General features: G+C 43.0%; 1 protein-coding gene across 1 annotated transcript in view; it reads right to left on the reverse strand.

Annotated features, from left to right (window-relative positions):
* Positions 1–13,087, reverse strand: part of ADAMTS17 (ADAM metallopeptidase with thrombospondin type 1 motif 17) — a 167,213-nt gene extending 154,126 nt beyond the window's left edge. The window contains exons 1-2 of the mRNA XM_010717544.3: positions 13,059–13,087; positions 3,788–3,953 (exon numbers count right to left, since the gene is read on the reverse strand). Of these exons, the coding sequence (XP_010715846.1) occupies positions 3,788–3,923 (136 nt within the window). The 5' untranslated portion in view covers positions 3,924–3,953; positions 13,059–13,087. The remainder of the gene's footprint in view (positions 1–3,787; positions 3,954–13,058) is intronic.
* Between the last annotated feature and the right edge of the window lie 6 nt (positions 13,088–13,093).

The following is a 13,093-nucleotide window of genomic DNA, read 5'->3' on the forward strand; positions in this document are numbered from 1 at the left end:
AAAGCAGCAAAAACCCCAACAACTGTGAAGAACTAAAAAACACAACACAACTTTTACTTAGACTTTGAAGGCATAAGAAATATGTAAAATATATGACCAGATCAGATGAGGTTGTCAGGGAGTTTGTGGAGTCTCTCTCCTTGGAGATCTTCAAGGATCACCAGCACACGGTCCTGGGCAACCTGCTTGAGCAGCAGGGTTGGATCAGATGGACCCAGAAGTCCCTGACAACCCAAACCATTCTGCAGTTCTGAGATCTCAGCAAGTGTTAAACTACTGTTTTTCCACACATACTGTCACAAGCAAACAGCTTTATTGTATGTATGTGATCACAGACAGATAGGGCAATGAGAAAAGCCCTGCCTCAGGTATTTTCTAACACTACTCTAAGCTTTAGGGTGTTAATACAGGAGATCATACAGTCCCCCACCAGTCCTTCCTGCTCTGCTCATTTCTTCCCAGTCAACAACTTTTTCTAAAGCATTAGGTAAGGGGAAGGACAGACACTGTTAGAAAACAAATTAGCCCTGCAGCTACATATTGAGCCCGGGAATAAGTTAAGCTTATGCACAGACTTCCAGGCCTAACCTGAGGGCACTGCAAAAGTTACATATGATGCACTGAAACAGAGGCCTCTTTCTCTTGGCTTGGCTCACACATTGAACAATTCTTATTCATATGTATTAAAGCCTAGAATAAAAACTCCCTGCAGCTCCACTCTCTTTCCAGAAAAATCACTTGTACAAGACCTTTGACAAAAGAGTTGTCAAGCTCATTTTTAAAATCAAAACAGCATGTGATAACAGATTTGTACCCCAAACTCAGCCCAGATTCTTCAGTTATCATCTCTAGAAGTGTTTCACATCAATGGTGCAAAGCTATTTCCCATGTCTCTAATGACGCCATGCTTCAGAGCTAATGAATCCCAACCTTCCCTTCCTTCCCCCTCACAGCATATGCACCTGGAAATCTTCTAATGGGTTTTCTGTTAGCCTCACAGGGGCTCATGTTCATGCCTGTGCAGAAACATGCACTGTGACTTGAACTCTTCCTCCTGCTGTATGACAGGTGATAAAAATACTACAGATACACATATCATATGACTAACACTAGCACCTGGCCTATGATGGCTGGGTTCATCCTTTGCTGCTTGAGCACTCCAGAATTTAGACAAAAGAACCAACAGACTGGGTTTTTTTAACCCATTAATCGCCACTTTCAGCTTCAGATCTCAAAGATCCAGCCATGCATGACCTTAAGTGCTTTTCCACTTCTGACAACAGATTAATCCTCCTATACAGATTATACCAGGAGAAATTTAGCTCCTGCTAAACTCTCCCACAGCTCTAAAAAATTGTAGTGCTGCAGGACATGTTATGCCACTTAAAATAAAGGAGTTGTTTCAGAGATTTTAACAACCATTTATCAAACCAGACTGCTTGCATTACCTAGCCCTAAGGGACTGTTTAGTTCAGCTTTCCTCTCCCATCGCTTGGGTCTATGAAGAAAATACCACAAGGAGAATGCTCTTGCAAAGCTGTGCTCACTCACAGTGCTGACACATGGCACTTCCTGATTAAGCTCATTTTGCTTTCCTCAACTACTTCCCTCCCCTCACTCCTACAAATACTCGTACAAGTTACCATATCACCACGCTTTTGGTTAGTTTTTCTTTCCTCCCCTCAATCACTTAAGTTTAGTTATCATAGGATGCCCTCCCACCAATACATTTTGCCCGAGTTCCACTAGCTCTGTTTAAATTTCCACGCATTCAATAACTCATATTACAGTACAGCATGTGATACTTTGTATTTTGGTTGAACCCCAAACAACTCCACATCATGCTACACACCGATGAATTGCAAAATTTCAAGGAAAAAAAAAAAAAAAAAGCACCTTTAAAGGTGATTCTTATCTGTTCTAAAAATTCAAGAAAAACAGGTAAGGAATGGAAAATGCTCAAGCATGGCAGTTTTGTGGCTTTGAAAACACCTTTTTCCAGGAAAAAAATCTGGAAGCAAGTCCCAAGATCACCATCACCACACAATTTCATTACAAATAGACCTTTTGTGTCAGAGAGGATTAACTTTTCTTTAGTTTCTAAACTCCTGTGCACAAAAGTTAATCCAAACCAGACAGGAGTCAATTAGGTCGTTAATGTGCTAAGCCTATTAACAGCCATGACTTACATTTCTTCCCCGCAACAATGAAAAACATTCAAGAGTCTGCCTTTAAGTGGCAAAGCCCATGAGCAATTTCATTATTTTATGACACAGCTACTTGAGGCAGAGGCTGTTTGCATAAGCAAGTAGTACTCCCCGTTGTGCTGCAGCTGAGTGCTTTGTTCCCCTCTTAGCCTAACCAGCCTGCAGTTAATGCAAAGAACCAGCACCCAAGGGAGCCAAGTTCTGTTTGTAGCTCTTTTGCAAACTCCCATGCAATGTGGAGCGCGTGTGTGTGTGTCTCCTCACCTAAAGCCATCCTGGTCTCACACAAGAGTCAGCAAAGCACATGCTATCCCCCATCTCTAGTTAAATACAAAAGCCAAACTTTATTAAGCTCATGGTTGCCTATTCCACTCAGTTCTTTCACACTTTTCTGTTACTTTTGCCAATTAAAAAAAAAGTTTTCTGTTCTTTCTACTGCCATTTTCCTGTATGTTTAACCACAGAGATGTTTTTGACCAATCTGTTGTTCCATACTCACAGATCTTACACCTGTAGAGATTTTACCTGCCATCTCTGCTTCCTCTTTTGTCCCTTTAATAGCCCAGTAGAAGATAACACAGATACCTTAACATGCTGCCTTTGTTCAGTACACAGCCCATCCAGAAGACAGAAGCTGAAATACTGATGAGGTAATGGAACAGAAGAGGAATAAAAGGAAAAGAATATAAAGAAATGACTTTGTAGAATTCATTAAAAGTACCCTCTGTATGCAGCACACCTAGATGGTGGTGAAAAGTGTGAAAAAGCTGCATTTTTTCCTGTTTTAACTACTAAACATAAGAACAAAACAAGATTTTTAACAATACACACACACAAAGTGCCTTCTGTGGCCTTAACTGGAAGAAGGTGAAAGACAGGAAGAAAACTAAAATAACCATCAACAAAGAAACAAAAATTAAGAAGTCTGCAAGCTGACAATGCACCCTGATGTATTCTGCCATGGACAGTGTGTTCTTCTAGACAGAAGCAGAAATGATGGCACACGAGAAACTGAAAAGGAAAGTGTAAGAGGAACTGTTTCACTCTTTTCCCCTCCAGATATCTTTTTGTCCTGTTAAGTGGATTCCTGGATATAATCTTCACAAAAAGTACTTCTGATTAGATGACATGGAAGTAGCTGAAATGACACTTTCATTCTGAAATGCAAGAATCATCATTTTATATATACCTACATCTTTGCAGTGTCACAACTCCAGTGAAAAGCTGAGGTGAAAAAGCACCCCTCACAACCAACTTCAGTTTCAAGATTTAAGTCTTTGCTAAAACGCTGTCAATTCCTTCCAGAGCAACACCTACATTACACAGTTAAAGCAGGAGTTATAGCTTATCTCCTCACCAATCGAAGGCTACAGCAGGTATCCTAATTACACTTGTGATGTGGCTCCTTCTGCCTGAAGTAGCAGAGGTTTCATTTGCACACACCATTTTTCAGTACTTCTTGTGGTCACAACATTTGAATTACAGAATCAAATTGAATTACAGAGACACACATCGAAGAACAACAGTTACAGCTAGAACTGGGTATTCACGGCTGTTTTCCTGAGCTACTTCAAGCTCACCTGCTACAACCTTGCAGTGCTCATCAGGAATGTGCGACTTCAAAGAATGGCTTGATTTTGTGGATCGTCTACGTCTGATGAAGTGTTCTTTTCCGCTAAATGAGGTCTCTGATGTATTCACTGGTTGTATTAACATGTGCTCTGATCCAATTTGAATATAGCCAACCTGTCCACAACAGAAGGAAATGAAAAAAGGATATCAGACAGTTTGTTATCCTAACCATTTTTATCAACCCAGTCTTACCCCAGATCGTTCCCCTGCTACCTTTATTTACAATGTGAGTGAATATTGATCACGTTCAATCTACATAACACACTATGAGGAACTTCATCTGCTTTTCATATTTATCTTTGATTACATAGTAATATTCAGAAACGTCATTATGCAAAGCACTATACGTGTCCAAAAACAAAAAAAACCCAACCACACAAGAGTTCTTGTCAACACCTGTTCTTCCACTTCTCTCTCCCTTCAACTAGAACACTACTCCAGCTGGAAGCATGAAGACGTATGTCTGTGTTCAGTTCATGTGAGAATAAATAAACTCTACTAACATAAATGCTTTCATAACCACCTTTCTAATTGGCAGCTAAAATTACATTGTTATCAAGTGGCATTTATTACCTCAGCAGAGAGATGAGATTGCCCACACACAGCAGACTGGCTACGTGCATCATTCTTGCAGAACCACTCACCTTTTTAGTATGAGGACCAAATAGCTCTTACTAATTGCAAGAGGCCACACAGAGAGCGACCTATGGTACTTTCCCAGTGATTATCTTTTCAACCCTACCTGAAATAAGTAACACAGGGAAGGCAAAGTCCCTGGCTAAGTAAGACTCCACAGGTCAGAGCATTAGAACACCACCTTTCTCGCACCAAGTACACCAGGACTGCAAGAATATCTTTGGAAGACAGTTTCTGCCCCAGTACAGCCTTCCTCTGCTTGCAACCAGTACTTTTTAAAGTTTGTATGCTTTCCCTATTCCTTTTCCAAAAGGAAAGAAAAAGAGTGGAGGCAAAGATATCACCTAACAAAGCTTCCAGGTTTAATAACCAACACTGTCATAACACATTAGAGGAAGAGAATATGTACAGTGAAGGTTTTTAAGCTTGCTTCTCATTGTACTAATCCAATGTTTATTTGTATAGCAATTGAACGCCCTGAAACACAGCTCTCTGTAACACAGTCCCTTGGAAGTAATCTCGAGGTCTGATCCAACTTCTGCTAGTAATCAAAGGCATCACACATCCTGCAGGGAGGCATCAGATTGTGCCTTTGGTACACCTGGTAGGTAATAGGACTTACAAGATTGTAACCTACAGGGCCCCTGTATAACATCCATCTTAAACATACAGAGAAAGATTAGACTCCCCCCATCCCATCACTGAGTCCCATGCCAGCCAGGAAACAACCTAAATAACTTCTCTGCACATACGTGCAAATAGTATATATTCAACAGCTGACTGTACTAATATGATTTATAACACACATTACATACATACTGTTAATCGTACATTTCCACACCTTCCTGCCAAATTCAGTCCTCACGTACACCCAGGAAATCCCTTTGGCCCAATATTTCCAGCGAGAGAAATTTCTCTAAGAGAAATGAGAGCTCTCATCTTCTGACAACACAAACTGAACACATTTGTGAGAGAGGAGGATCTCTCAGAAAGGATCACTACTTTTGAAAAAGCAGCTGAAGAATCAGTGTTTCTCTCTGCCATGGTTGCCTAGGACACATCTCTGCACTTAGACTTTAAGTTGGGCAATTCTGTCCAAATTGCTTCAAAGACAACAAAACTCCAATGTCTTATTCTTCCAGTCTCCTTTACAATGTATTTCATTACTTCCTCTCCTTGTTTCAATCTTCCAGTCAGGAGGTAGCCCCAACCCCCTTATTTAATATAGGTTTTAATTATTTAGAAGGGCTGTAAATCTGGTGCCATGGTACTAAAAGACACACCAGAGCTCCTGAAACACTGCCAACCATTTTTGTTGGTGCCAAAAATATGTAAGAAGAAGTCAGTTTCATCACCACCCAACATTATCCCAACTTTCTGGCATCAAGCGTGAAAATAATTTAAACCACTGGAAAAGACTTATGTTTCACATTTGCTTTGGGATTGTGAAACCTATGAAGGGAGAAAGACATGCATCTTCACCCTGGAATAGGTTAAGAAGCAATCTCAAGTTTAATCAGACAAGCCAACTAGAGTTTCAGGCAGGAAAGAACTGCAGGATTGAGCCTGTAAAGTGTTCCTAGCGAGTTAGAGTTTTCCTTCAACTTGTCAGTTGCACTCTGAAGAGTTTCCAAACCTGTTGGTCCAGATTTGAATCCTCTGGTCATAACTTTGCTTTTTCCATAAGAAATCCATTCTTCTCATTGCCTCCCTTACATCTTCCAACTATCACATACCATGCTGTGCCAATCACAGCACGAGATATCAGATATCAGCACTGGACAACTACCCTGAGTTCCTCGTCCCTACATGATATTCACGTGCTACAAAAAGCTAGATTTTGAAGATAAGGAAGTAAAATATCATTGTCAGTGCTATTTTCCTTTGTCTCTGGAAATCAGTCTAATTAAATAAAATGCTATGGATCTGTTAAGTCACATTTACCTGGGAAGATGCATATGAAAAGCTAGCAAATTCCCACTGACTTTTCTCTCATGCTGAAAACTCACATGAACAGGACCGGCCACTCATACTGCTTAGTGGCCCAGAAAACAAGTGGCTGTTGCCCAGCCTAGCCATCCCCAAAGCACCTGTTATACAGGAGTTGTCAGGATAACAAAAATTGAGAAGAGCTTAGAACTTCACTGTCATTTGTATTAGTGATCTAACTTGGATTCACAGTTACCATGACAAGACTATACAGCTGACACTCATTCAGCTTAGCTGACAGGAAAGAATGGAATAATTTCAACCTCAAAGAGGCAGGCAATCAAACTGGTAAGTCAAAGTAATAAGACTCAGAGCCCACTACAGCCCCAATGCACACAGTGCTCAACACAGGCTACATCTTCCAAATTATCCTTAGTTTAAAATTTCAATATTGTTCACTATCGTTGCAGAATTCCATTCTCCAAGCCACCAAATATTCTTACAAACACTTCTTGCCTTCTCACTTACCTACAGCTTTCTATACATGTTGGTCACTTGAGCAAGAATCTCTAATCTACTCTCACATCACCCCTAGTTCAGCTTCTACACATTACCATCCTTGCCAGTGGACTTGCAGTCTAAATGACAGGAATGTCCTCACTCCGCATCGCTGAAACTAGAACAGTACCAAAGGGACTGCATTTTTAATCACGTTGTCCTGCTTCAGTGTTCTGCCTCTGTCCCTGGGAGCACTGGTAGCTTGAGGGCTAGCTCAGGACAGGAATCCAACGTCTCCAGTGTTCTCTGCACGTGGCTCTGGACCTGCCCACACATTAACAGACTCCAGCAGTTACGCTGTTTTTCCAGCCCTTTTTATTTTCACAACATCTTTGAACAAGATCTGTGAAACACTGAATCTTTAACAGATTTTTCTTTTTTCTCCAAAGCATTTATTAGTTACAAACATATGAATGTGCATAAAAGAACAGTTTTAATCATCTGACAAATTCCATCCCCTTCTCAATTTCTCAGCTGTTAAACTGCTAATCTTAATTTAACCATTTCCTCAAAGTTAACAGGAAGTTAATATCTAAAATGAAGAATAAAAATCAAATTTAATAAACTTCATGTGACTTTTAGACCCGTCCTTATCAATTGCATTTCAGCTTAAAGTCAACTATTATTTACAAATATAACTCAAATTCAAAACGAGAGCATTTGCTCCAGGGTCATTTCAGGTTTAAACTCAGTTATAAGAGCAGACCATACCCAGGAATATCTGGCTGCACCTCCATCTCAACCTGTCCCTACTCTGCATAAGTGTGGAAACTCCCCTTTTTCACTGTGGAAGAAGAAAATCCCAGCACAAAGAAACCCAGCACAGCAATTTTAAGAGGTTTAAGTTTTCAGCTTATGGATCAGATATGGATGGATGCCAAACAGCTTCTCTCCTAGAGAAGGGAACTCAGCATAGCTGAAGGTTTCCTGAGGGGAAATCATATCATCTTATAATCCTAGCATGCCTGCGCTGCCCTGCTTTCCATAAGAGCAGAGGCTCTTGCAGTCACCTGAAGGGCAGCACTGCCCTGGTTGCAAACACAAAGCATCTGCTACCACTGGATAGGGATTGAGCTCACCAAGCCCCAGACATCTACTCTACATCAGGCACCATCTCCTCCTGCAATGAGTGAGGAAAGGTAAACACCTCAATGGGGCAATTCACTGATCAAAGGTATCTAAGAAACAGGACAAACCATCAGGGAAGCACTCTTTGCAAGCATCCATCCTTCTTGTGCTCCCTCCATTTGAAAACAAGTCAGGTTTACAAGTAACAGGCTATGGCCTCTTCTGCACTCTTCCCTATTTTTGTTACAAGATTCTTATCGTTTCATTAGGAGTCCCTCAAGTTATTACTGGTTTTCTGGAGCCAGTAGTCCAACCTACTCAGTTCTCTTTGCCCTGGCTGGTCTCCCATGCTGGATCTGGATCCCAAACCATGCTTCTGCATCCAGTTCTGCAATCAGCACTTACACCCACCTGGAAACCACTGGGAGTTCAGAGACTTTGAAAAAGCTACGCATTCAAATAGTGTTTGAGCCTGGTTCCAAACATACCTTGTGAACTGCAATGTGAACAGAGAAGCACAAGTTCCCAGGTACTGCAGCTAACTGGTAAATATGTTTCTTCCATCTAACCTTGCTTAGTAGCCAAATGGATAATCATAAAGTAACCATGTAAATATGCATGTAGTTTGGCAGTAAAGCTCTTTTCTTTAGTGCTGATCATACGAGACAGTACTGCAAAATGTTTAAGGTTTCCTGATTTTCAGCATATTTCTTAAGACGTGGCTTCAATTACTGTGTTCCATCCTATAACGAGAACATCACTGAGCCATACATGAATCCTTCTAACACCCATCATCTATTTCCACTGATCTGTTCTGCACAAAGGAATGTCTCTGAGTTCAAAGGAGGCAAACTGAGGTATGAAAAAGTGAGACAAATGAGCCTCAGCAGGAGGGAGTAACAACCTCAACTCAGAAGAGCAATCCACTTCAGGTGGCTGCCTCAGAGCACTCTCGAACCCAAAACAAAGATTTTAGGTCTCAGAAAAAATAGCAGTTACTTGCAAATAAATTTCCTCCTCTAAATGCATCCTAGTGATCTTCTGCTTTCAGATGAGGTTCCTTAACAAGAGACCTGAATTTCATCCCTCTATCAAAACCTGATGTTCATTTTGACCTGCACTATTACTGCTGAAAACTGCATCTTTTTCCAGAATTTACGTACAAAAAATAAGAAGAGATTGTCATTTCTAAGGTATTGACATTGCAGTCCAACAGACTGCGTAACAAAGCCTTTAGGAATCTCACATTTTGGATACAGCTTGAGGCAACAATGTTTAGTGTGCAAGTGGGAAGAAGTCTCACATAGACTATAGGACTCTGCCTCTTTCCCTTATCTTGGGTCTACAAGACATGATAAGCCATGTTGAGTCAGAAGGCACTGCAGCCATCATAACATGATGAAAGGGCCTCTTACAATCATAAACTGCTCTGGTTGGAAAAGACCTCAAAGATCATCAGGTCCAGCTGCAACCTAACCATACTACCTTAACTCTAACAATCCTCTGCTAAATCATGTTCCTGAGTACCACATCCAAACGGTTTTTAAACGCATTCAGGGATGGTGACTCAACCACCCCCCTGGGGAGCCTATTCCAGTGTTTAACGACCCTTTCTGTAAAGAAGTTTTTCCTGATACCCAACCTAAACCTCCCCTGGTGCAACTTGAGGCCATCTCCCCTCATTCTGTCACCAGTGAGAAGAGACCAGCCCCACTCTGCTGCAATCTCCTCTCGGGTATTTGAAGAGAGACAGCAGTAAGGTCTCCCCTCTTCTGTTCCCTCCTCATCAATCCAACAAGTGCCACAGAAGATAACAATGCACTGCTCACCTTTGCTAGAGAGCATAGGTGCAGTATGCAGGGAGCAACAAACTACACATAACTGAAGCTGCACTTGAAAGCAATGTATGAGTATTTCTGAAAAGTCTCGAGCAAACTGGAATTTACAGACTGAAAAGAGACATCATCTACAACGTGATTTCAGACTGTTGGAAACAAGTCTCAATCAACTACATAGTATACATAGATAACACAAATTGCAGCCTTACGTAGCTGGAATTATCTGAAAAACAGACAATTTCTGGTCTTCCTGTCAACAACCATGTCCTGTCTTCTAGCACTGGTCAGATGAGCTGCAGAACTTTGCTTCTGCTCATGTCTTCACAGTACCAGGAATGGACATTTCAGTCCTTCAGCATGGGAAGAAGGCAAGTGTTTCCATAACCATGTTCCTCAGCTGAGATACAGTCCCACAAAGCTAAAGGCAGTAGCGCTTTCCAGGAACACAGCACCTCTAATCTCTCTGCAGTTCCCAAGACATGAAAAGGCTTGGAACACTTTCACATGCAGTACTCTTAACTACACAGACAGGGCCTTAAGCTTGACATAGCTGCAAGAGTGTGGCCATTTTTCTCAAGGCAATTGCAAGCAGTGGCAGGAAACTGTAATAGTTCACATAGTGGTTAGCAGCAGATTTGCAAGAGGAGTTTTAAAAAACAAAACATAACCTTTAGATGCCACGCTGGGAAACTAACAGTACTACCAGGAAGCAATTGCTTCCTGCAAGTTATAGCTCAGTTTTCATGCCACTGCATCAGGAATCTTGTTTTTATTAGATCTCTCCTTGCCTCAATCATTTCACATCTTTCTTTTTTTGTGTGATTCATTGTAAATGTATTCCTCAACCATGCTACAAAGTCTGAGCCAGCTGGAGACCAGGATATGGTATTTCTAACTCTGACTGAGCAGCACTCCTTAATGAGATATCTTTAGCATTTGCTTCCAGTCCTATCAGCATTCCCACATTGGATTTTTCAGGAAATGCCCCACTGCAATGCTAGCACTGCTCAGGACATGAATGACAGGATACACAGGCTGCAAAACTTTCACAAACAGTCTTTCTCCCAACCTGTCCAGGGTCTTGTCTATATACCCACCAGCAAATCTTTACTAGTGATGAGGGGAAAGACTTATCCTTTCTCTGTAAACAGTGCCTAAGCAACTAGAATAACTAAATAGAGCAACTAGAGTAACACTGTAGCATTGGTTTGGGTATTTTAACTGCCAGATTACATGACAAACAATTGGCTCTAAAATCACCTGACTTCAGGGCCACTCCAGATTCAAGACCTAGACAATCCGAGGCACACTTCACTCTTCTGATTCCTGGAAGCATCTTCCCACTCAATTGCACAGCTTTTACTACAGGTATGCAGATTTAGTGCAGCCACCACAAAACGTAAACATAGTAGATTTAGCCTGCTTTCACAATGTTCCCTGTTTACTGATAAGCTTACGAAACCAAAAGATCAATTTAGCCAAGAAAAAAAAAAAGGGAACTATGTAGTGATGTAGATCAGTTTAACAACTCCAATTCAAAAGTTAATGAGGTTCATCTTAAGTTTAGGTTCAGCTTACAGACACTTATGTTTTCTTTTTCACTTCAAAAGCTGGTATAAGCCTCAGTTAGCACATATGTGCCACACAACTGCTCTGATCACATTTTTCATTCCTAGTGATTATCTGAATGAAGAGCAAATGAACAGATTCCTGTAACCAGAAAGGAGCCTCAACATGCAGAGACATCTCTCTCTCAGTGCATCTGCCCACATCACTCTCAGTGCTCCCAGGACCAGACTCATAGGCAAAGGTGAGCAGAGCTTTACCAGCATCACCCCTTACACAGGTGGCAGTACTGATTTTGGCCCCCAGGAGTGCCACAAACAAGCAGCTTTGACAGTAGACACTTTCTGATCCCAAGTTACATCAATTCACTCAGTCACATCAATTCACTCATTACTTAGAATTCATTACACAAACAGATATTGCAATGTCACAGCTCATTTTTGAGGTGCAATGGACAAAGACTAACCAGTTTTGTTCCTTTCTCAACTTTTCTGCTGGGAGCACTGCCAATCCTTTTCATTCCCCCTGCTCCATCCCCTGATCTCAGGCAGTTAATACCATGCCTACAACTACATTCCTCTTTTCAAAAAGGTTCCTTCTGCCCGTGTGTTTTTCAGAGCAGGTGGCACTGGAAGCACTCAGTGACCGGGAATAACGAAACAAGCGACAAAAGCACGGAGCTGTGGCTGACTTCAAGCCTGAAGCAGAGCAGTTTGCTCCGAACACTGAGGAAGTCCTCAGTGGTGCACCGCTCAGTTTATTGTGCCACTCTACTTAATATCTCGATGCCACAGATTTTTTTTTTCCGTTTTTTCCTTTAAACCTGAGGCACAGCGCCCTCAAACGGTTCAGAAATGAAGCCTCCAGCCCTCAGCACTCCAAGCGTTTCCCACTGCAAAACAGTTTAAAAAGCCATCTCCAGCAGGGATCTGTACCCAGAGCTCAAGCGCACACCCCAAGACTGGAAGCCACCAACCAGCCGCCATCCCGAGCATCTAAACCTTCGTCTCCCTGAGAAACACAAAGGCCATCCCACACGGGATCGCCTCATCTCCCCAGGACACTCACGGGGGATCCCAGGCGCTGTGAGGCCGCCTGATGCGGGAAATGCACCGCGGAGGGTTTGACCCCAGCCGCGCTGTGGGGATCCCGGAGGGAACAAGGCAGGTGACAAACCGTGCCCACCGAGCTGCGAAACGGCAGGTCTGTGACACCGGTCAGGATAGTCCTCAAGCCCAGCTGGGGGCCGACAGAGAGCCCTCACGGTGACACCTCAGCAGAGCCCGCGGCTGAGGAGAAGATGCGCCCGCGCAGAGGCGATGCGCGAGACCTTTCCCGCCTCCGCGAGGCTGGGCGGCTCCCGAGCGGAGCTGACAAGAAAACCGCCGCGGGACGGCGGAGCTCCGCACGGGACGCGCAGGGCACGGGAGCGGCACGCGGGGAAGCGGCGCTGAGGTGAGGAGCCGGCGCGGAAGTTCGCGTGTCCGCGGGGTTGGGTGGGGGGATGGAGAGAGGGAGGGGGAAAAGAGGGGGTCGGTGCCGACAGGAAAACCCGTGGGGTCAGCGGAGGGGCGGGGGGAGAAGCGGGGCGAGGTCCGTCAGAGCGGGGGCGGGGCGGCAGTACCAGCCCGGCGCAGGTGCTGAGGGAGGCGAAGGAGT

This window comes from Meleagris gallopavo, chromosome 12, assembly GCF_000146605.3.
Source record: "Meleagris gallopavo isolate NT-WF06-2002-E0010 breed Aviagen turkey brand Nicholas breeding stock chromosome 12, Turkey_5.1, whole genome shotgun sequence".
Classification (NCBI taxonomy): Eukaryota; Metazoa; Chordata; class Aves; order Galliformes; family Phasianidae; genus Meleagris; species Meleagris gallopavo.